General features: G+C 46.7%; 1 protein-coding gene across 1 annotated transcript in view; it reads left to right on the top strand.

Moving 5' to 3' along the window:
* CARS2 (cysteinyl-tRNA synthetase 2, mitochondrial) overlaps window positions 1-25857 on the top strand; it is a 442315-nt gene that overhangs the window by 222833 nt on the left and 193625 nt on the right. The window contains exon 8 of the mRNA XM_085622177.1: window positions 4832-4965. Within this exon, the coding sequence (XP_085478303.1) occupies window positions 4832-4965 (134 nt within the window). The remainder of the gene's footprint in view (window positions 1-4831; window positions 4966-25857) is intronic.

Here is a 25857-nt window from a genome sequence, read left to right as displayed (position 1 = left end):
TTACGTTTCCCACCCGCTGCACCCAGCCAGTACAGCAGGGCCCCGGGGCAGTAGTGCAGCTCTGGGTCTAGAAGTGAGAGGGAGGCCAAGGGGAGCCTTCCCCAATCGCAAGCTGCACAGGAGCCTAAACCGGGCGCCTCTGCGACCAGGAGCACACCCCCCTTCTCTCTAATGGGCGCCTCACCTCTCTGCAGGATGGCGGCCTCTAATTACACCGCTCGGCTGTGACGTCGTCAAGTCGCGGGCCACGGTCCTCTCCCTGTCAAGCGTCGTACAACAGCCGCCACCCCCAATGGGGCCCCAACAGTGCCTTGATTTCTGACCTTTCAGCTCGGCAGCCTGGGTCTCCTGGAGCAGCTCCCGTCTCTCCTCGCTCCCTCTAGGCCGCGAACAGCCAGGCGCTACGGCTCGCGCCAGCCCCAGCCGTACTGATCCTTCCACAGGACCGGCGGGTGGCCCCAGCTGCTCCTCCAGGCATGGCGGGCACTGAGGGATCATCGGAGAGATGATGCATAGCGATGGCGAGTAGGATTTTTGCAGGATATTCTGTGGGCCTGCGGAGCTCTCTGAGCACATCAGCCATGATGAGCCTCTTGGCTCCGCTCCCCATTGTTGTCTTTCTAAAAATATTTTAGCTGGCCCGAGTTTTTTCCTTTTCTTGACAATACCTGGTTGTCTTTCTTGGAGGTCTCATTTTCTCCAATCTTCCTTGCTTTTCATGAACCTTTTACTCATTACATCAGTTAAGGTAAATAAGATGTTTTTTACTCCTTATGTGATATTTTTACTTCTTATGTGATATTCTCACCTGTTGTTAAATGAAGCCACTTCCTGAGGAGGAATGATATTATGAATAAAGTTAATATTTCAGTTATCTGCAAAATACTTAAGGCACTCAATTGCAGTCCCTCTATTTTGACAAAACTTCTACTGCACTTCACAACAACAGCTCATCACTCACACTTTGTTTCACCAGAGCTTTTTCAGACTTTCATGGAAAGAGGGACATTATCCTGTTAATCTTTTTTTCCTAAAATTCACAAATTTCAGGCTTCACAACCTAAATATTCTACTTTAATTGTAAAACGTTCTTGCTTTCTTTGGCACTCTCTTTTCCACCACTTACGGTCTTAATCCCAGGAGACATGTGAGTAGACCCCTGTTGTTCTTTTGGTGTCTCGTAAATTTTGAAGTGCTACCGAAGTTAGTATCCTTCTAGAGCCTCTTGCTGCTGCGTGTTATATCTAGCATCAAACAAAGACTGAGGAACTGGTGCTATATAAGGTCCAGCATACGCGCCCCTCCAATTCACTAATAAGACAAGAAGTATGCAGTTCCTATATGAGTGTCTAGGTCTACCAGGAGGTCAGGTTTAGGGAGTGCTGCTTTTAGGAGCAAGGGCCCTCACACCCCCAAAGTGTGTCATGCTCCACCATCGGGCAGCTGCTTGTTGGGCTGGTGCTGCAATCCCCAACGTGCCCCACAGGGGGGCTCTTTGCTGGAGTACTTTTCTTTTTGCCGATATGAAGAGTGAGGTGTGGTGGGTGGCTAGTAATCCTTATCTTCTCATAAAGGGATAGTGGATTAGTGCGTGTAAATAATATCATACACTGTATAAATCACTTAGATATATTGTATACCTTCTGGTGGAAGACCCAATCACAGAGGATAAGAGACCCCAATCGAACAGGCCAGAACGGACGCAAGAGCAGAACGAGGGGTAGGTCAGCAGTCCAACGCAAGCACTGACTACTGACCGTCGGTACTCTAGTGAGCGTCCGTTCTGGCCCATACTATTGGGTTCCCTTATGCTCTCTGATTGGGTCTTCCCCATAAGGTATACTGTATACATCTATGTGCTTTATGCAGGGTATTTTCTTATCTACATTCACTAATCCACCATCTCTCTATGAGTAGATAAGGTTTATTGGTTCTGACGAAATGCCAGGATCTTTTGAACAGTAATAGGCATGAAACATGTTGACTCTTGATTTGTCTACATACACTTATTAGAGCTAGAGTGGACCATTATATCCACCTCTCGCCCAGCTCACGTTTTTAACCATAACAAAGGAACCCAGTGATTAAATAACCTTTGGACTCCTTTAGTTATTTTATTGCACATTCCTTTTCCATTCTACTCACATTTAGCCACCCATCGCACTTCACACTTCATATCTGCAAAAAATAAAAGTACTCTCATTGGGCATTGCAGCACCGGACCAACGAGGAGCTTCCTGAGGATGAAGCATGACAACCTTTGGGGTGTGTGAGGGCCCTTGCTCCTAAAAGGAGTGCTCCCCTAACCTGACCTCCTGGTAGACCTTGACTCTCATACACAAACTGCATACTTCTTGTCTTTTAAATGTTATATCCAGCAGTCACTTCACTAATCTTAAACACATTCTTCAAACATTATGAATCGCATGTTTACCTCCGAGCTGCTGCTACGTTTGCTGAAGCTGTGCTTCGGGACATCTTTGGCTGGTTTCTTGAGTGTTGTAGCTTGCTGCCTCCCCCGGTTGATATCTGGTGCATTGTAATTTGCTCATGAGCTTCGAAGGATGAGCTTGGAAGGATTTTTCCTGGGATGTACTATAATAGTAGGAACTTGTACTCAACATTGTGACACTTGTTATAGTGACATTTATACTTGTAGTCCCACAGGAAACATTCCTCCTGATGTACCATAGCTGTTCATGGTCTCTGCATGTATCTCGGTTTGTGTCGACATGGAAAAGGGGGACCTGTGGTAGCCAAGGATGAAGGTCCCAGACATAGCAGGGGTGCAGCACCCTGGTTGGTATATTGATTTAGTTTGTGTTGTGCAAAAGTAACACAGCGTTCGTCCAGTGGAAGGACGGAATCCAATGCTTTTGATGCAGTTGGATCACCTTTTCCTGATATCTACTTTGTCTTCTCTTGGTAACTGTGGTACACTGCACTTTGTTAGTTCTTTGTTTGGGCTAAGTATTACTTCTTGAATATCCCAGCGTACTGGTTGCTTTTTCTTCTTACCCACACACTCTTCTAAAATCAGTCTTTAACTCTTCCATTCGCAATCTCTTCAGACCTCTCGGATACACTTTGTCTCTATCTTCTATCTCTTTGCTGGTCACATTTATCTTTTCGTCTTAAACTCCACTTCTTATGCATCATCTTTATAGGTGTCCATAACCTGGCGGCTCCTTGCTGCACTTCTCCAATCCAGTTCTATAGTCCTTCTTGTTCCCTCTCACTGAAAGTTGTTTTGCCCTTCTCTTCTGTGCAACCCGTGTATCATATAAAGGTTTTTCCCATTCTTGTACCTAACCCCACTCTAGCCTAGCGTTCTTCCTCTACCCTTTGCCCAGGTCTCTCTTAAAATCCATATTTTACGTGAGACTTTCCCAGTCCCTTCTAATTCTTTGTTCGGACAGAATAAAATCACATTCTTTGTTCATCCATATTATGTTATTATTATCTGCTGATTACTGTTTGTAAATGGTTTTCTGTATACAGCAAGTAGGCATGAGTGCTTTAGGAATTAAATTATTGCTCCTATGTCTGGAGGAATGAGGTCTGTCATTTACGGTAGTGTGTACATCTGCGCTATTTATTACTATGCTAGTTAAAAGACGTGAATACTGTGAACACTAACATAGTATCAAAACTACAACTTTCGTATTTTATTGCCTTAATTCGATTGACCTACAATATAGCTACCTCAAACTATTCCAATCTATCTTGTAAGTTAAAAGGACGACCGCAGGTGATAAAAATCTCAAAACATCACATGTTTAGACATCATTGTGTGCCTGTTAACAGGATCCCCACTACCATCCTATTTAGTGCCTGCTTACATCATTACTGTGGGATGTTTGAGTGCTTTGCTTTTTAGTGACATTTATTAGGGGGTTCCAGGTTTACGGTTACAAAGCCTGGAAATCACAAAATCACAGGATGTGCAACCGCAAAACTGTTTTATGCATTGTACAAAACCCCTTTTGGGAGTCACAAATGTTTTTCCAACTTGCAAAAAGGTTTTTGCGGCCTATTACGAATTGCAAATGGAGGATGTGAAAGAGGTGAAAGTCTCAATGGTTTATGACCCCCAGTGGTGGTTGCAGCTCATTGATTAGTTACTAATATTCAAACTAGGATTTTAAAGGATTTACAATGCAAACGTTGTCCCTGATTTGGGAATCATGTCAAACATCCTCATAGGAGCAGACCGTTGCATGCTCTCACTGATGTCTTTCCTGGATGAGAACTTTGTCCATTGAAGGGACGTATACTTCTTGTAAAATATAATGTTGATTTCCAAAGAATGCAAATGCAGGAAAGGAGGTCTCCTGTCTCTGGAAGGCTTCTATCTCTGTGCTGCGATTGCAGCCATTCGTAGAGGTTCACAAAATGTCTCCTGCTTGCTTAATACTCCAGTGTCCAGTCTGCACATACTAGTTTGCACCCTGCCCAGTGATATACATCAAGCCCAAAGTACTGCACAGGACAGACAGGAGAAACAATGGCTGTGATTACTGGCACTATGGCCAAGGACTCTGAGAAGAGACAGTGATGGCCAATGCAATTAGTACATGTAGTAAAATGTACAACCTAAAGTTGTTTGTTAGCACGACCATTGTGACTTTTGGTTTGTCTCTTTATTTTTTCCAATTCCAATTCCAAAAACTTTATTTTGGTCATAATTTTTTCCTTTTGCTGGTTCCCAGTAGGCCCATAAATTTCACACTCACCAATACCAGAGAATTCATTTGGGGTTTCTTTTAATTTCTAAACTAATTTAAAATGGATGTCTGTGTTCTTGACAAATTTGTCCTCTCTTTTACAGCCTTGTGTTTGGAAGCCAGCTAGACATACACACAGGCGGAATTGATCTGGCTTTCCCACACCATGAAAATGAAATTGCACAATGTGAGGCGTACCATCAGTGTGAGCGATGGGGAAATTATTTTCTACACACGGGTAGGTAAACTCTCAATGCAATGTTTCCATCACGTTTGCTTTCATTTTTGTCCAACAAACAAATCAGGACCCCTAATGATCACATGCAGAGTCTGATCTCAAGGTGTGTTACATCTAAAGAAAGGCCACAAGTTGCAAATGTGAATTAAAAGCTTGCCAGGGAACACTGTAGAGATGGATTGGGCAGAGAGGGCTGATTCTAGAAGAAAGTAGAGACCTTCTGAAGAGTGGGCGAGGCAGAAAGTGATAAAACTGGAATATCTTTAGATCTTTCCAGAAGTGGACAAGAAATACCATTGGTGGACATAATTTAACTAAAATGTGAATCATAACAGAGGTTACTCAATTCTATTAAAATAGTAACTAAATCAAACGATATCCCCAGTTTTCTTATGTCAAATATTGTTGTTCTTTAGTACTGGCGATTTTACATCCACAACAGCAGTCTACTTGTCCCACAAATGGTAATCTTGGTTTCAAAATATGTGCTCAGACACAAATACATAGACAGAGACATCAAATACTGTAATGAAAATTCATGGTTTCCTTATTAGTCTGCTGCAAAAACGAATTTGCAAATCTTCTGGAAGATGAATTGATTTGTAACACCGTATGTGCATTACCAAAATCAGAACGCAATACATTGATGGCGCTTTAATTCACAGCACAAACCAATAAGGATCCTTCACATAGCAGAAAACACATGATGGCCGTGCTTCCACCCGTAATACACATAGGTGTTAACTAACCTTATTGTGCTTTGTTTTCTTTAGTGAATGAAGCACACAATGCTTTTATTACCCTGTATTAACCCCTTCGCTGCTAGGCTTTTCCCCCCTGTGCTAAGCCTTTTTTTGGCAATTTGGGGTAGTGCGCGCTTAGGCCCCTGTAACTTTATTACCACATAAGGTATCCAAACCAAATTTGCGTCCTTTTCTTCCAACATCATGCGGATGTTTGTGGATTCCCCTGGAGGGTGTCCCAGAAATTAGACAAAATACAGTAACAAAAATGGCTGCAAATGAAAGCGTCTGGGTTTTTCCCTGCAAATGGTATCAAAAAAGGTTTGTGGGGCTGAAATCACCATTTTCACAGCTTTTAGGGAATGACAGACTTTTGTCAGAAAACCAACATTTTTTACACAGTTTTTGCATTTTTCTGGGACATAGCCTATTTTTGGTATTTTTTGTGCTTTCAACCTTTTTCCAGTAAATGGTAGAAATGGGTATGAAAGCAATAATGGATCCTGGAAAGCTATACGTTTTAGTAAAGTAGACCAAGTTCTGAATTCAGCAAGGGGTCATTTGTGTAGATCCATCAAGGTTTCTGTATAGAAACTAACAGTAAAATATAGAAAAAACTGTAAATTAGTTGAAAAAAACAGCCTTTTGTGTCACTGTTTTCACCTGTAATTTCTTCTAATTATGACAGTTCTTTGAAAGCAATATACCGTTACATCCGCTGGAAAAATCGGTAGGAAAGCCACCTATGTATTTCTGAAATGGGAACAAATTATAGAGTTTAGAAGCAGATATTTGCACATTTCCGAAATTGGGAATACTCATACTAGCATGAGGATTCTGGGTAAGGAAACGGGGGATCCACGCAAGCCATACCTCCCTGGAAGCCCCCGGGTGTCTAGTTTTCAGAAATGTGTGGGTGTGGTAGGCTTCCCTAGATGGCCGCTGAGCACGGGGCCAAAAACCCAGGTGACCCCCCCCTTGCAAAATCAGGTAGTATTGAGATAGGCAATTTTGATGTCGCCTCACTACGTTTTGGGCCCTTGCCTGTCGCGGGTACTTGGGCCTCCCACACAAGTGAGGCACCATTTTTATCGGGAGACCTGGGGGAACGCTGGGTGGTGGGAAATTTGTGTGAGCCCAGTGATGCCACACTTTCCCACACAAAAATGTGTGAAAGTGATTTTTTTCAGCTAAAATTGAGGTTTGAAGGGGATTCTGGGAAAGGAAACTTTGGGGGATCCACGCAAGCCATATCTCCCTGGAAGCCCCCGGGTGTCTAGTTTACAGAAATGTGTGGGTTTGGTAGGTTTCCCTAGATGGCCGCTGAGCACGGGGCCAAAAACCCAGGTGACCCCCCCCTTGCAAAATCAGGTAGTATTGAGATAGGCAATTTTGATGTTGCCTCACTACGTTTTGGGCCCTTGCCTGTCGCGGGTACTTGGGCCTCCCACAAAAGTGAGGCACCATTTTTATCGGGAGACCTGGGGGAACGCTGGGTGGTGGGAAATTTGTGTGAGCCCGGTGATGCCACCCTTTCCCACACAAAAATGTGTGAAAAAAGTGATTTTTTTTCAGCTAAAATTGAGGTTTGCAGGGGATTCTGGGTAAGGAAACGTTGGGGATCCACGCAAGCCATACCTCCCTGGAAGCTCCCTGGTGTCTAGTTTTCAGAAATGTGTGGTTTTGGTACGTTTCCCTAGATGGCTGCCGAGCACTGGGCAAAAAACTCAGGTGACACCCCTTGCAAAACCAGGTGGTTTTGAGATAGGCAATTTTGATGTCGCCTCACTACGTTTTGGGCCCTTGCCTGTCGCGGGTACTTGGGCCTCCCACACAAGTGATGCACCATTTTTATCAGGAGATCTGAGGGAACGCTGGGTGGTGGGAAATTTGTGTGAGCCCGGTGATGGCACACTTTCCCACACAAAAATGTGTGAAAAAAGGATTTTTTCAGATAAATTGAGGTTTGCAAGGGATTCTGGGTACGGAAATGTTGAGGGATACACGCAAGCCATACCTCCCTGGAAGCCCCCGTTTGTCTAGTTTTCACAAATGTGTGGGTTTGGTAGGTTTCCCTAGATGGCCGCCGAGCACGGGGCCAAAAACCCAGGTGATCACCCCTGGCAAAACCAGGTGGTTTTGAGATAGGCAATTTTGATGTTGCCTCACTACGTTTTGGGCCCTTGCCTGTCGTGGGTACTTGGGCCTCCCACACAAGTGAGGCACCATTTTTATTGGGAGACCTGGGGGAACGCTGGGTGGTGGGAAATTTGTGTGAGCCCGGTGATACCACACTTTCCCACACAAAAATGTGTGAAAAAAGTGATGTTTTCAGCTAAAATTGAGGTTTGCAGGGGATTCTGGGTAAGGAAACGTTGGGGGATCCACGCAAGCCATACCTCCCTGGAAGCCCCCGGGTGTCTAGTTTTCAGAAATGTATGGGTGTGGTACTTTTCCCTAGATGGCCACTGAACACGGGGCTAAAAACCCGGGTGACCCCCCTTGCAAAACCAGGTGGTTTTGAGATAGGCAATTTTTATGTCGCCTCACTACGTTTTGGGCCTTTGCCTGTCGCGGGTACTTGGACCTCCCACAGAATTGAGGCACCATTTTAATTGGGAGACCTGGGGGAACGCTGGGTGGTGGGAAATGTGTGTGAGCCCGGGATGCCACACTTTCCCACACAAAAATGTGTGGAAAAAGTGATTTTTTTCTGCTAAAATTGAGGTTTACTTGGGATTCTGGGTAAGGAAACGTTGGGGGATCTACGCAAGCCATACCTCCCTGGAAGCCCCCGGGTGTCTAGTTTTCAGAAATGTGTGGGTTTGGTAGGTTTCCCTAGATGGCTGCCGAGCACGGGGCCAAAAACCTAGGTGACCCCCCCCCTTACAAAACCAGATCGTTATGAAATAATTAGTTTTTTATTTCGGCAGCGTGAGAATTTAGGAACAATATTGCAAGGAAAATGTGACAGACATTTTGAGGTTTGCAGAACATTGTGGATAAAATAACTTGTTGTTATTCGCAAGAGAGACATCACTGTGTACTCCCATGGGTTTACGACAATATCTACAGTTGGTAGGTTATTCTTAGATGGATTGCACAAAAATGAAATGCACTGTCAATAATTAAATGGACGGAGGAGGAGCCTAGCGCTTGACCAAGATGGCCGCGTGAGCCTTGAGCTCCCGGGACCCACGCGCCCTCCGTCGATTATCCTGTCTTAAATCCTGCTACACATGCACGGCATCCTGTAGATGACTCATTGCTGAGGCGATTGATGCTGCCCGGGGTCGGATCGCCCACCGGTGACCGGAGTTGTGCACGGCGGAAGATTGAGGCCTACCTCCGAGGGATGCCAGGGGCTGGAGTTGGCAGGATACCCGGCCACTAATTGAACAACAGCGGCCTGGCGAGGTGTGAACTGGCGGACGGAGAATGCCGTACTTTCACTTTCACTTTCTCGCCCTTTGTTTGCCTAGGCCCGGGAGTGCAACCTGATGCTTCACTATCCTCTGGACGCCTTGCGCCCTACTCTGACTGGCTATTGCAGATCCGGCTTCTCCTGTTCCCTCTGACTGAGAGAGGGTCGTCTCTCTGCACCGGATCGCTCTTTGCCAGCAATGTCGGGTAAAGCAGAGGTGGATAGGCCGAAACCCAAGGCTACCATTCGGGGAGCCTATACCCAATCCAACAATATGGACCGCTATGCCCAGCAGAAGGGATCGCCTGGTGGATCGGGCCAGTCGCTGGACGCACAGAAAGCTGACTAATCCCCGACCTCGGAGCTCTCGTTGCAGGATGTCATGGGTGCGCTCGAGGGGATGCAGACCACGATTGGGCGACAGTTTGATGCCCTGGCGCATAAAGTGGATACTATCTTGGTGGATGTCAACCTGATCCGCGCGGATCTGGGCAAAACTAATGAGCGGGTTAGGTCCCTTGATCTCAAGACCACTGGCCTCGCTGATGATGTCTCGGAACTTCAGACCGAAGTTCGTAAGCTGCGGGCCGAGAACGACCTCTCCGCCCGCCGGCTGGAGGACTTTGAGGGCCGGGCCAGGCGTAACAACGTGCGCATTATTGGGGTCCCGGAATCCTCGGACGAGATCTCCATAGATCTGCTCGTGGAGGACTTGGTGCTTAACCACCTGAAGCCTAAGAGCCTTGGGAAGTTTTTTGCAGTTGAGCGGGCTCACAGAGTTCCTGGCGGGAGGCCCAGGGCGGGAGCCCCCCCGAGACCGATTGTCGCCCGGCTCTTTCACTTCCGAGATCGGGATGCTATCCTGCAAGCATCGCGGGTGACGGGCCCGGTCCCTTTTCAGAACGCCTCAGTGAGTTTTTATCCTGACTTCACCCAGTTGGTGCAAAAGCAAAGGCAGAGTTTCCTGGGGGTGAAGAGACGTCTTCGGGAGAGGGACCTGAAGTATGCTATGCTTTTCCCTGCCAGATTACGTGTGGTGTATGAGGACCGGACTTTCTTCTTCGAGTCGCCTGTCATGGCCGGAGACTGGTTGGACGCTTTGCCCCGGCGACGGACTGGCGGGGATGCTGCCACAGACGTGGAAGGTGACCGGGTTGGGCAGGGCTGATGCCTTTGGAGCCGGACTGTCCTGCTTTGGTCCCGGACAATGACTTGCAGCTGATTGCAGTAATACGGAGGGTTGCGGGGGGAAGATGGGAGCTCTTTCCTCCCTCAGGGTACTTTTTGTAGTTTTGTGTTTTGGTAGGGCGACAGGCACACTGCAAGTTGGGGGGGCTTTGTAAGCTGCAGCAGGGGTGCAGGGTGGGGGGGAAGAGTTGAGATGTTGGGGTTGTTGTTGGGGGGTTTGTTTTTGCAAGGCGTAGTAATGGTTGTCAGGCTTGTTCAATGGTGGCTCTTCGGGTGGGGGGTGGGCCTCTTTGTGTGTGGGGATGGGGGGTAGGGGCTTAAATGTTATTAGCTGGAATGTCAATGGCTTGGGAGATCGTATTAAGCGGGGGATAGTCTTCCAGTTCTTGAAACGGTCTTTGCCGGATGTGGCCCTGCTGCAGGAGACACACCTTATAGGTAATACTTGCTATGCTCTTAATAGAAAAGGTTACAAATTCATCGCTCATTCGGGATTCTCCTCAGGCTCCAGGGGTGTGGGCATCCTGGTTAGAGCTTCACTACTTTTTGAGGTGGACTCCACCATTGTTGATGATAGGGGGAGGTTTGTGGCGGTGGCGGGGAGGCGGGAGGGAAGAACGTTGGTGTTGGTTTCGGTTTATGTCCCTCCCGCCCTGCAGGCCCCCACGTTTGCAGATCTGGGTAGGGCCTTGTTGGACCTCCCGAAGGGTATGCTAGTGGTGGGGGGAGACTTTAATGCTGTTGGCTCTGGGTTGCTGGATAGGTACCCGCCCAGGGACCCTAGGGGGGCTCAGAAGTGGCTTCCAGACTTTATAGATACTCTCGGCTTGGTAGATTGCTGGAGTCTCCGGCATCCCACGCAGAGCCAATATACCTTCCACTCCGGGGCGCATGGTAGTCTCTCTCGGATTGATTATCTGCTCACTCTGGCTGCGCATGCCTCATTGGTATCGGAGGCTAGGCATATGGCACGGGGCATATCTGATCATTCGCCAGTGTGGGTCCGGCTGGATGTCAGCCGCGAGGGAGGGGGTAGGATTGCTCCTATTAACCCCTGGTACTTTCGTGATCCCAAGATGCGCAGTGCGCTGCTGAAGACAGTTGACCACTATTTTAAGGACAATCAGGGCTCCGTTGACTCGGCTGTGTCGTTGTGGGAAGCATTTAAGACCGTGTTGAGAGGGGAGGCCCTCTCCTTGGTAGTGGCCGCCAAGCGCCGGAGAGATGGCGAGGTTATACAGGTTGAGGATGAGATCGCGGCTTTAGAGGTGGCCCTGGAGGGGGAGGTTACAGCGGCCTCACTGCATAATCTGAGCTTGAAGCAAGCGGAATATAGGGACCTGGTGGCGAATGCCGCCAAGACCCTCAGTAGGGAACAGCAGGGTCGCTTGTATGATGTTGGCGATAAGGCCGGGAAACTCCTAGCGTGGCTGGATAAAAAAGAACGTGTTAATAGAGTGGTGCCGGAGCTGACGAAAGAGGGGGGAGAGGTGGTTGTTGATCCCGAGGGTATAGTACAGTGTTTTTCGGATTATTTCCGTATGGTTTACGCCTCGGTTTCGGATAGGCCAACTGAGGATTCGTGTGACCTTCTGCGGGACATCTCTCTGCCCTGCCTTTCCGACGTAGATAGAGATGACCTCGATGGAGATATAACGGTTGATGAGGTGGCGGGTGCTATCCGCGCGCTGAACTCGGGCAAGGCCTCAGGCCCAAATGGTTTGCCGATTGACTTGTATAAGCTGTTTCCGGATAGGGTCGCGCCTCACCTGCGCGCCATGTTCGTGGAGGCGCGGGGGAGTGGGTTCCTTCCGTTGGACCAGCGACTGGCGACGATTGTGGTGATACACAAGGACGGTAAACCCCGGGACAAGTGTGCCTCCTATCGGCCAATATCACTCCTTAATGCTGAGCCGAAAATTCTGGCTAAAATCCTGGCGGGCCGCTTGGTCCGGGTACTTGGAGATTTGATCCACCCGGATCAATCGGGTTTTATCCCGCACCGTAACACTGCGTTAAACCTTAGACGTCTTCATGGAGTGATTGCCAGGGCGAGCACGCTGCGAGAACCAGCTATTGTGGCGTCTCTTGACGCCACGATGGCTTTTGATACGGTGGAGTGGGCATATCTGTGGGCTGTGCTTGCCAAGTTCGGCTTTGGCCCTGGGTTTGTGAGCTGGGTGAGGTTGCTTTATGAGGGTCCCCTTGCGAGTGTTGTGGTAAACGGGCGGGCGTCGACTCCGTTTCAGCTTGGGAGGGGCACCCGACAGGGTTGCCCCCTGTCGCCTTTGTTGTTCGCCCTTGCTCTCGAACCGCTGGCGGCGTGGATACGCTGGCACCCGGATATACGTGGGCTTCGATGGTCGCCTGACCACGAGGACCGTATCTCGCTCTATGCCGATGATATCTTGTTATATCTTGCCTCGCCCAAGAACTCGCTTATAGTGGTTTGTGACGTTCTGACATCTTTTGGTATGAACTCTGGTCTTGTCATCAATTGGAGTAAGTCATATCTGTATGTTCTGAGTGGCGATGTTCCACCTGTCCCGCGCAATTCTTCGATCCAGATCGCCCAGCAGGGTTTCTTGTACCTGGGGATTTTTATCTCCACTGATTCCACTATGCGGTATGAGAGGAACCTGCTCCCTCCCCTGGCGCGTTTGCGGCGGGATGTTGCGGGCTGGCGGAGAATGCCGATCTCCCTCCTCGGGCGCGCCGCCTTGTTCAAAATGATGTCTCTTCCCCGTTTCCTCTACGCCTTGCAGAATACTCTCGATTTGGTCCCGGCCAGTTACTTTCGAGAGGTCGAAAGCCTTCAACGATCGCTGTTGTGGGATGGGAGGCCGCGCATAGCGATTGCTAAGTTGAAGCTTCCATGGTACGACGGGGGTATTGCGCTTCCGGACATTCGACGTTATTACTGGGCCACCCAGTTGAGCGCGATTAATCATGGTTTCTATGTTCCGGCGCTAAGCCCCGGCTACGCCATGGACCGATGGTTGTTGCGCGGCGGTAATTATCACAGGGCGTTGTACTCGAGGTCGCTGGACTCGTCCCTTACAGGGCCTATGGGGGTGGTGGTGCGGGTGTGGAAGTTGCCGACTGACTCGCTGGGCTTGAAGGATAGGCTCACCCTTGCTACCCCGTTGTTTGACTCTGAAAAATTGGGGAAGCTTTGGCATACAAAAGGATTTGAGAAATGGGACTTGATCGGTATCTCCAGGGTTGGAGATTTGCTGATTAAGGGTAGGGTGAAGTCCTTTGAAAAGCTGCAGAAGGAGTATGAGTTGGGGAAATCCGAGATTTTTCGCTATGTTCAGGTGCGTCATGCCCTGCGGTCAGTTCTCGTAGAAGGTGAGAAGGTGCCTGAGTCCTCTCCCTTGGAGGACCGGATCCTCGATGGCCATATGCCAGAGAGTACGATCTCTCTTATTTATAAGAAATTGATTAATGTTCGGGCTGACCTGCTATTGGGGTTGCAGGATCAATGGACTAGGGACGGTCTTGAGCTGGATGACGAGGACTGGCAGTCTGCGGTCTCCTCTCCTAAGGAGGTCGCGATTCCGTCGCGTCTGCGGCTGGTGCAGCTCAAAATACTGCACAGAGTTTATGTTACGGGGCCAAGGCTGGTTCGTATGGGATTTTCTGAGGAGGGCTTATGTAGGAGGGGCTGTGGTATGGTGGGTACCTTCCTGCATATCATTTGGGAGTGTGGCGTCATCATGGAATTTTGGAGGAGAGTCCATGCGGTAATGGGGGAGGTGACGGGCATTGTTATGCAGCCGGAGGCGCGGTGTTGTCTCTTGAATGTTTGGGGGCCTACTGATCATGATGAGGCACAGACCCAGTGGGTGACTCTGGGTAACATGGTGGCTAAGCGAGACATCGCGCGCCTGTGGGGCTCCGCGGGACCCCCCACATTGGCTGCGTGGAAGGAAAACATGGACTGGAGTATGTTTAGGGAAAAGACAGTATACTGCGCTAGAGGGCGCCCTCGGAAGTGGCATGCTATTTGGGGGCGGTGGAACCAATATAGGGGGGGCATATGTCTGGCTCCTGATCCGGATCCCCCCGAGGAGCAGCTCTCTCCTTAGCATTCTTTCCAGCTCTGTACATATTTTTGATTGTTAATTGACTTATTGAGTCTCTGCTTTTCCCCTTTTCCTCTTATCACAGCACTGTGACTGATAGACGAGGGGGGTCCGGTCTCCCCTGAAGGGCAATCACCAGGTGTATTCAGTGTTCTTTTTTCGCCTTGCTTGGGTTTGGTTTGTGTTTGTGTTTATTTAAAAAAGAACCTTTTTGCTTCTCCTTTCTGTGCACTGTGGACGCTCATTTGTACTGCTCTTTTGAAGCTGCCGAACCTCCGGGTTGTCGGCTGAATAGCTGTGTCCCTGATTTTGATGAATAAAGGTTTTTAATTTAAAAAAAAAAAATAATAATAATAATAATTAAATGGACAAAAACCAAACCAGTGACTCGCAGCTTGTGAGCTGTAAAGCCACGGCAAGGCACCAACTGCTTTACAGGCCATTCACACACCTTTCATATGTGATACACACAAGACCATTCACACCACCAGGCACGAAACCAACACATCACAACATTCACAAAAAGGGACAAGGTACACACTGCTTCAGAAAGACAAATATTACTGCACAGCCATCTAATCTTCAAGCACACACACATACTGGTTGGATTTGGCTTGAGGGTGAGTGATGGTTCAGTATATACAATTGTATTATCAAGTGATTTCACAAAAATGAAATACACTGTTAATAATTGAAAGGACGAGAAACTGAACCATTGATTCACAGATCGTGAGCTGTAAAGCCACGACAAGGCACCAACCTCTTTACAGGCCATTCAAACACCTTTCATACGTGTGACACATACAAAACCATTCACAGCGCCAGCCACGGGCCCATCACATTACAACACTCACACCAGCAGACAGCACCATTCAAGGGCCCATCACTTTCACATGCCCACATTCCTGACACAGCAACCATACAAGCTGATGGATTGCGTGGAGTGGCGCTCAGCTAGCAGTGTGTGTAGTGACCAGCAGCAAGTCAGTACTCACACACCGCCAGCCGAGCGCCAGTCCACGCACACCGCCAGCCAAGCACCAGTCCACACACACCGCCAGCCAAGTGCCAGTCCACGCACACTGCCAGCTAAGCACAAGTCCACGCACACCGCCAGCCAAGCACCAGTCCACACACACTGCCAGCCAAGCGTCAGTCCACGCACACTGCCAGCTAAGCGCCAGTCCACGCACAACGCCAGCCAAGCGGCAATCCACGCACACCGCCAGGTAAGTGTCAGTCCACGCACACCTCCAGCCAAGCACCAGTCAACGCACACTGCCAGCCAAGTGCCAGTCCACGCACACCGCCAGCCAAGCGCCAGTCCAGCACACCACCAGCCAAGCACCAGCCAACACACCGCCAGCCGAGCGCCAGTCCACGCACACCGCCAGCCAAGCACCAGTCCACGCACACCACCAGCCAAGCGCCAGTCCACGCACACCGCCAGCCAAGCGCCAATCCATGCACACCGACAGGTAAGCGCCAGTCCACGCACACCACCAGCCAAGCGCCAGTCCACGCACACCGCCAGCCAAGCGCCAGCCTACACACACCGGCATCACATTTAGGATTTTTTTATACAAAAATAAACACAAACAAATTGCAAATAGATACAAATCTACTAACACAAAATCTGAAACTAAATACATTGCACTAATGCCAACCTTGAAACAGAATACATTTTTTTAAACAATACAGACCAGGCAGTTCACTTTACCACTCATGAATGCTCCCAAAAATTATTTTGCGTGTGGTACACTCTAAAACAAGCAGGCACACACAGCCCAGGGTTAGAAGGACACTCGGGCAGAAAAGACGAGTCTCCTTCCGCAAACCTCTTCGCCAGCAGACTCTACATCTCCTAGTGGGAAAGTCTTTTGAAGATGTGGTAGGAATGTAATCAGGAAAGTGGCGATCTTTCAATCGAGCCACATCCTCCACCACTTAAACTCTAGGAACACTTGCCTGTTCCACAACAACAAGGCTGCCTATCACAGAGTGCTGAAACTGAACAAATGTCAACTTTGACGCAGGAGAACACTCCTTGAACACAACAAAAGCTTTGAAAGTTGCTAAGTTGAAGAGATGGATGGCCAACTTCGTATACCAAACGTAAGCCTTACGAATAGCAGTGTAAGGTTCCAACATCTGATCTACTCTGTCAACACCACCCATGTGCTTATTGTAGTCTAAAATGCACACAGGTTTGCGCACTTCAGCAACCTGACCCCAAAAAGGCACAGGTGAAGTACTCTCATCATGGATGGTAGTCAGCATGTACACATTCCTCCTGTCCACAAATTTCACAGCTAGTAGTTCATCACTACGCAAGGAACTGCACTGTCCCCTCTGAAGTTTTTTGCAATCAAGCTCTTTTGGCTAACCTTTACGGTTAGAGCGGATTGTGCCACATACAAAAGTGTCCACTTTAAACAATTCCTTAAACAATTGCACAGCAGTGTAGAAGTTATCAGGCTACAAATGGTGGCCTCTGTTAAACCCACACAATTTTCTCTGAAACTCCAAAAGTGGACGGACAACCTGGGGGGTCAATAGTGGAATCTCTACCAGTGTACACACGGAAATTAAAAACATATCCTGTCCTACTCTCAGACAACATATACAGCTTAATTACATAGCGTGCCCTCTTGCTAGGGATGTACTGCCTAAAAACCAAACGGCCCTTGAACAAGACCAAAGACTCATCAATCGATATTTCTTTCCCTGGAGTATAGATCTCTGAAAATCGATCTACAAAGTGATCAAGAACAGGCCGAAACTTAAAAAGATGGTCACAGTCAGGGTGAATACTTGGCAACGCCAAAGAATTATCAACAAAATGCAGCATACGTAGCAAAAGTAAATACCGATCACGAGTCATAACTGCAGGAAATATGGCTGTTGCCCTCAAGGGACTGGTAGACCAATATGAAGCCAGGGACGGCTTCCTTATCAAACCCATCAATAAAGTCAAACCCAAAAACTTCTTAATCTCTTCCAGATTTGTGGGAGTCCACCGGGTAGCTCTAGAGTGGAGCCTAAGTTTGTCACTGTTGTCCCTCAAAAACTGTTCAGCATACAAATTAGTCGGCTCAACAATCTCACCCAAAAATACATCATCCATAAACAACTGAAAAATACGTATAGGCAAAACATTTTCACAATTCACTCACACCCTGCATCACCGCTAAAGGCAGGCAACACCGGCTGCACCATGTTTGGATCAACCCAGAGTCCAGCACTTCCAGTAGGAAGCCTATCAGCCTCAGGCTGCAATCCAGATACCTCTTGCACCATCAGCACATCAGTATCCTCCTCTAAAACAGGCACTCCATCCGCACTGAGAGTAGCTTCATCCACGCCAAGAGTAGCTTCATCTGCACTGACAGAACCTTCATCATCCGATGATTCCATGTTGAGGGAAAACTCACTGCCTGAATCTTCCCCTCCCTCCTCTCCCTCAGATGCACTGTCAGTCTCATAATCCTGCTCAGAGGAAGATTCAAGAAGCATACCAACCACCTGCTGAGCAGTCATTCTAGGGCTAGCCATAATGCTTACTAATAAAGGTAACTTGTCAAACAAGTCAACAACAACAAACACTTTGTAAAATAAGTAATAAACAAAATGCACCTTTATCAGAAATACCTATATACTCCAAAACGATACCACTCACTTGCCAGAAGCAGCTAAACTCACCACCACCTATTCTGCACAGACACAGTATGGATCAACAATATCCCACTAAAAAAGAAAGAGAAAAGAAAATGACACATAAGACAATGCAAAAAACATTGCAAAGAATTTCATGCTCAAAACACTATCTAAATATACTGCCATTATCACACCACTTACAAAAAATTCATTCATACATTACAATATTACTCATTTGGAGTAAATACAACAAAAACGTTTTTCTTACCAAATAAATGCAACTACGCAAAACTGCAGAACAATCACTGTCGAAACCGCAAACAGGAATCAAAAGCTTTAGATTAAAAAGGAGAAAAAAACATTACAAATGCAAATAATGCACCAGTCCACACACAATCCACCAGCCAAGCTAAGGGGTAGGTGGGCCTAAGAGTATAAATTAAATATTAACCCCCGTAAAAGGGGGGCAACTCTTGCCCTTGAGGCCACTCCCCAACACAAAAATTTTAAAAAACCCTGCTGTCTAGTGGCTTCTGCCCCCCTTGGGGGCAGATGGGCCTAAAAACATATTGTTATTCTGCCAACCAAAGAGGGCAGAAATGGCCACAATCATCCTCCCATAAAGGGGAGCGACCCATGTCCAAGGGGCCGCTCCCCAACATAAAAAAAAACCCTGGTGGCCTAGTGGCCCTACAAAAAAACAAATCAGCCGATCTGCCCCTCAGGGTGGCAGAAACAGGCAAATATATGCTCCCCGAAGGGGAGCAACCCTTGCCCAAGGGGCCACTCCCCACAAACAAATCCCTGGTGGTCTAGTGGGCCCAATTTTAAAAAAACATGGCGAGATCTGCCCACCAGACATAGCCACAAACATTGCCCCCAAAGGAGAACGACCCTTGCCCAAGGGGCCACTCCCCACAAACAAATCTGTGGTGGTCTAGTGGGCCCAATTTTAAAAACATGGCGAGATCTGCCCACCAGACACAGCCACAAACATTGCCCCCAAAGGAAGGAGAACGACCCTTGACCATGGGGTCACTCTCCACAAATAAATCCCTGGTGGTCTAGTGGACCCAATAAAAAAATTGTGAAATCTGCCCCCCCCCCCCCATGGGGGCAGACAGCTACAAACAATGCCGCAAACAGGAATCAAAAGCTTTAGATTAAAAAGGAGAAAAAAACATTACAAATGCAAATAATGCACCAGTCCACACACAATCCACCAGCCAAGCTAAGGGGTAGGTGGGCCTAAGAGTATAAATTAAATATTAACCCCCGTAAAAGGGGGGCAACTCTTGCCCTTGAGGCCACTCCCCAACACAAAAATTTAAAAAACCCTGCTGTCTAGTGGCTTCTGCCCCCCTTGGGGGCAGAAGGGGCAGATGGGCCTAAAAACATATTGTTATTCTGCCAACCAAAGAGGGCAGAAATGGCCACAATCATCCTCCCATAAAGGGGAGCGACCCTTGCCCAAGGGGCCACTCCCCACAAATAAATCCCTGGTGGCCTAGTGACCATACAAAAAAAAATCAGCCAATCTGCCCACCCAGGGGCACAGAAACGGCCAAATTAATGCTCCCCAAAGGGGAGCGACCCTTGCCCAAGGGACCACTCCCCACAAACAAATCCCTGGTGGTCTAGTGAGCCTAATGTTAAAAAAAACATGGCGGGCCAGACTCAGCCACAAATATTGACCCCAAAGGAGAGCGACCCTTGCCCAAGGGGTCACTCTCCACAAATAACTCCCTGGTGGCATAGTGGGCCCTAGATAAAAAAAATGGCGAAATCTGCCCCCCCCCCGCATGGGGGCAGACAGCCAAAAACATAGCCCCCAAAGGGGAGTGACCCTTGCCCAAGGGGCCACTCCCTACTAAATACTCCCTGGTGGTCCAGTGGGCCGTTTTTGTTTCTTTTTAGCCTCTTCAGTGCCCATGACGAGATAGTCTCATCATGGAGCACGGTTGCGCTGTGCCCATGACGAGACTATCTCGTCATGAACCCCGCCCGCTAATGTAACGCCCGGCACAGGGCGGGGAAAGGGCGGGGCACTGAAGGGGTTAGAGCCAAAATGATTACCCCCATAAGGGGAGCGACCCTTGCCTAAGAGGCCGCTCCCCAAAACAACAAAACTGACTCACATACAAAAAAACATGGCCCCCAAAGTGAAGTGACCCTTGCCCCTCCCCACAACATACAGCCTAGTGGTCCAGTGGGCCGTTTTTATTTAAAATTAATGCCCCCATAAGGGGAGCGACCCATGCCTAAGGGGCCGCTCCCCCAAACAACAAAAATCACTCGACATTTAAAAACAAAATTAAAAAATCCCTGGCGCTAGTGGGCATTCCTGCTGCACGATCGCACGTTCGTGTAGCAGGAATGCACAAAAGAGGCATCGGGGGGAAAGGAAAACCCTTTCCTTTCCCCCGATGCCTCTTTTGGTTAAATCCCCCCTCCCCAGCCCCAAAACGTACCTGTTTGTTCCCCGACCCGCTGGAAGCAAATGGCTTCCTGCGCGTCGGGGAACAAAGGGAAACCTCCAATGACGTCAGCGCACCTCGCGCGCTGATGTCATTGATGACGTTTACAGGGGGAGGCAGGGGAAGGGCTTCCCCTGCCTTCCCCGGTAAAAATACCAGGATCGACGTCCCACGGGGGTAACGCCAGCTCTTCCCCCGTGGGTGGGTGTCATGACGAGCTGGACTCGTCATGAGCACACGCCCACTGTGTGCCATGACGAGTCCAGCTCGTCATGAGCTCCCAAGGGGTTAATAATTAATAGTAATCAGTAATGATTAATACAGGGTAATAATAATAACACACTCATGCCCCCATCAAATTATTTTAGCTTTACTTGAAACTAATTAGTGATTTAAAGCATGACAGAATTTCACACCCCCTTCAAAAAACTTACGTTTTCTGCTTCCGATATATATATTCCCTGAAAAAAGCAAAGGTTAAAGGGACGTTATAGTTAGGTGAAAATGTTAGTTAAAACATGCCATTTTAAATGTACAAAACTGTGCATGGTGGGAGCGCTAGTTATAGTTACCTTAAGGTGTGAGTAACAGTTACTTGAGATAAGAATAACTGGTGAATTTCAGCGTGTTTTTACGCTTAAAACAACATGTTTTAACTGACATTTTCACCTAACTATAAGGTCACTTTAATCTTTGTTTTTTTATTGAATTTCTAAGGTCTATGTTAATGCAAAGTAAGATAAAATTATCATACCTAACTAGAACGTCACTGTAACCTTTGTTTTTTCAGTGAATTTCTAGTTTTTTTAATGTAAATTAATATTTTGTCACCATACGTAAAGCCAACCACAGCTGCGCATGTATCTATCAGTTTTCTCCAAAAATCACCAATAATTTTAATCAAATGTATATTGTGACAATGCAAACAAAGCAATGTTTATTAATGTTGATTACTTACAAATATTTATTAACGTTTTATTAAAATACATGCATGTTACTCTTATTACATAGTTTTAATTATCTTGTGGGTGTAAAATGTGAAAAATAATAGATACATATTGTTTAAAAAAAAAGAAATTTAGATGTATATGTTTCTGAATTTTTCTTTAAACATTTTGTCAGCCCAATTAATACAATCATAAAAACAACCACAAAACACATCTTCATCTCACATAAAACACAACCATACTATCAGCCCACAGAGGGGGCTGCACTCCTAACTGTGGAGCAAAAGCTCCAGCTTGGGAGAGAAGTTCGGCTAGGGTCATGGTTTCAAAGACCCATGATACTTACTCTTTTTTTTTAATGTTGCTGAACTCCCTGCAGCCCCCCATAACATTAAAGAAAATGTTGATGGTGCCCCTGCCCCCTCTAGGAACATCAACAAAATCAAAATAGCCCTCGCAGGTAATTATGGGGAGCTCCTTAAAGGAGCAGTGAATGATATATATTTTTATAAGGGGCTGCTGGGGTACTCCCAGGACCCACACAGCTCTGATGGCTCCCTGGAAGCAGCCCCATTGCTCAGGACCCTGCAGGAGCTGGCATTATGTTTTTATTTAAGTGGTGCTCTGGTGTCCACATGGGGCATCACAGACCATTTTTCTGGAACTGGAGTGTGTACTACCTAAATTCTATATTTTTCTGTAACTTTCATCCTGAATGTCACTTCTTCTGTTCTCTCCTTTTCTTTCTGTTCTCCAGTGGTCCAGTTATAATACATGGTCAATTAAATCATCACTATCTGTAGGCATATCAGAAGTCCTTTAACTCATATTTCAATCCACCATAAAATAAAGCTGCTAGCTTTTCTGTAGGTCAGGCGGATTTCTAACACTAGTTGCAGGAATTGAGTTAAATAAGTCAATAGATATTTTTCCCAGTTATAAATCTAATAACTCATAAGCAGAATGCGTAATTGCTCTTTTGTTAAAACCCCAGCGTAATTTGGTTTTGAGCTTGTGAAGCCCATACAGAAACATAATTGAACAGGCAGCTGCTTTTCCAAGTAAATATGATAGTGAATGGTAGGCAATAAACGGCAACAGACTCTATGGCTTATTACAACAAGTACAAGAGAACATATGAAGCACAAGAGGAGAGCTCCCACCCACATAATTGCCACCACCAATTGCCAGTTGCATCTTTCTTCTTCTCAAAGAAGCACGTTCTACACCCACAAGCTACCCACACTACCATATAACTCATCTCTGTAAAGGAAAAAAAAACACCGGCGAAAAACCGCCCCAAGACAAAATATTGAGATTTGGAAGGCATGTGCCAACTGCGTTGCCCACTGATCCCCCAACCAGAACCGAACGACCATGATTTTGACTGCTTTGACTAAAACTAGCATGGTCCCTCAAAGTAGGAACATTTGAACCAGGAACAGACTCTGTATCACTCCATGCAACATCAGCCCTGTCAGATTTGCAACACTGACCTTAATAATTACACAATCTAGACATATTCCAAATGTTACTTCCTTCAGTTCTCATCCCGTTGATAAATATCTCAGTAACCCATACAGGATCAGGCCAATGATTCGATCTTTCTCCTACAACCACAATTGGTTTAACTCCCACCTCCAAAAAATGTCATAGCTCTATTCCTTCTCTTGTTCATGTACTCTGGCATTTAACTTTTTCAGATAGTAACAGCATCCATGATATCTTTAAAGATGGTGGAAGAATCAGGTTCCACATCATTTTTTTTTACTTTCAAAGAAATAAAGTTAGAACCTGACTTGCGACCCCTCATCAGTTCAAGTGGAGACACCCCAGTGATGCTACCGGTATAGCTCTGTAGGTTAGCAACCTAGCTTGAAGAGATTTTCTCCATTCAGTTCTGCCCTAGATAGCCAATTGTTTGGCCACCCTATTAAACATTTCAATCTGTCCTTTTACCTACAGATGATAAAATGCACCTCTTTTGTCTTTGACACCAGATTTGGAAAGGTAAGCTTGCATGATGCTGCTAGTAAACTGGGGCCTTTGTCTGACACAATCTCTTCTGGAATTCACTTGCGACAAAAAACATCAAGAAAGTTCCCAAAGGCCCGTGAAGTGAGTCTTCCAACCATTCAACCATTTTTGTAAGCTCCTGCCACTTGAAAAGGTAATCTAGGAAAACAATGCCAAAAGTCTCCTGCTGGGGACCACAGAAAAAGGCCCAATCACACCCATCCCCGGCTTCTGCCAAGGCCTATCCAGAAGACTCCCGGGTTGGGCTTCTACCACACTTGCCCCTGTTGACTTGTCACTATGGGCAAACTCACAACACTCCTGGACTCATTTATCCAAAAGGGCATCCTTCTCCGCCACCATTAGTATTCACAAGTTCCCTCTGGGTAGCCAACAAACCCAATTGAACTACACCAAACAATCTTCTTCACAAACCCAAAGATGGAGCAAATTGGACCCCATCACCAAAACATTATTTTTTAAAGAGAGTTCATCCCAGACTGTGCAAAACGTCTCTAATTTACCAAGAATGTAACCTTCATCAGACATATTTAATGTTCTCGGATATTGCTCTGGTAGCAATTCCCATGTAGGAAACTGTAAAGTATGGAAACTCATCTCCTGACCACCTGCCTTCTGTAGACACCACCCCACACCAGGTGGCCCAGCCACAGTGTATGCCTACCACGAAGACTGGCCTGGATTAAAAAATCACCCTTCCCAGCATCCACATGATCCAGCCATCACTGGATCTCTGAGTTGTCGTCCTATTACAATGGGACCACCCTTACATGCTGAATCTTCAGTCTCTGAAGGGCTTTGTAGTGAAAAAGGTCTGTGACAATTGCCTTTATCAAAGAAGCAATCCAGTACACAGTCCTCGCCAGGTGTCTGAATGACACCTTGTCTGCTTTCAAAACTGTCAAGGGCTCCTTCTTGATGTTCAAAATACTTTATGTAGGTGAAATAGGGGTCCAATTAATTCCAACTTCTGTGTGGATGTCAGATCTAGCTTGTTTCTGTTCACTATGAACTTAGATCATCATCATCAGCAAGCACAGAATCAGTCCCACAAGCCTAACTTCTCAAACTTGTCCCATAAAAATTATGTCATCCATGTAAATAACACGAGCACTTCTGCCCCTTAACCACAAGTTGAATCTGAATATGTCTGTCATTAGACTGAAACCATTTACCTTCCTAAACCATATATATACTGCTCAAGTATTGTTCTTCAAGACCCACATAATGAGTCTGAGGTGGAATATTATAAAGCTCTTTCTAATGCCAAAAATGTTATCAAGGACCAAAACATCCACTGTTATTTTAGCCACCTAATTATTCTGCCAAAGCCCTGTCCAAAGACCCAATGTGAGGCAGTGACCTAGAGCCACTGTTGGTGGTTTCCTTTATTTGCAGTTGTCCAGTTGCTGGGTTTTGCTTTACATCAGGAGATGTAAATTACAGACAGGGCTGATGTGGCATGCCAACAAATTGAGAGATGTGCTCAAAGCACATCTCCTGGGCAGCTAGTATAAGGCCAGTACTTTCACACTATTCCCGTAATCAAAGTGGCTGCTGTAACCTGCATTAGTTTGCCATTGATTCCGCAGTAGTGTGATGAAGCTATGGTCAGCTTATCTGTGTTGGAATCTGCTTTGGAGAGCACAGGTCCCAAGGATGGTATATTGGTTGATTCCATGAAGCAGAAGCAGTGGTCCTGATCTCAACAACATGTCCAAAAATGAAATGCTTCTACCTGATATACAGACTGTAGACGTTTTGGATTGGAGAAATATAAGGTATGCTTGACAATGATAATGCCCCGAAAAATGAAAAGGAGAATAAGATTTATTTGTATAGCATAAGGCAGAAATCTTCAATCTTCATTGAGAAACAATGACATAGATGACTATACACCTATAATTTACCCGACAGTGCGCAGTGGCTTTACTCATCAGCAAGACAATATCTTAATGCACATGGCAAAAGTGATACAAAGAACTTCCTGTCCCCCAAAACTGTGGATCAATGGGTGTCTTAGTGCTCTGGTTGTCTCACTAACTTTCCATCTATTCCTAAACTGATTGAATCTCAATTCAAATGCAAGGGACCAGGCATACTTGGTGTCACCTGGCATGAATAAAACACGTAAATTTGTATGTAGTGAACGGTGTCATACATAGCTTGCTATCCCAATGTGTGTCCAATAAAGTAATGCAATATCAATTGAGGCTAACAAAGATTAGCCCATAATATCAGTATCATATTGTCAGCAAATCCATTCAAAGACTCTTGGGCTCTACTTCACACACTCGTTCAGTATAACTGATTTGATAACTGCCATAA

Source organism: Triturus cristatus, chromosome 8 (genome assembly GCF_964204655.1).
Source record: "Triturus cristatus chromosome 8, aTriCri1.1, whole genome shotgun sequence".
Lineage (NCBI taxonomy): Eukaryota > Metazoa > Chordata > Amphibia > Caudata > Salamandridae > Triturus > Triturus cristatus.
Note: the sequence above shows the minus strand (reverse complement) of the source record. Positions and strands in the feature narration are given on the sequence as shown.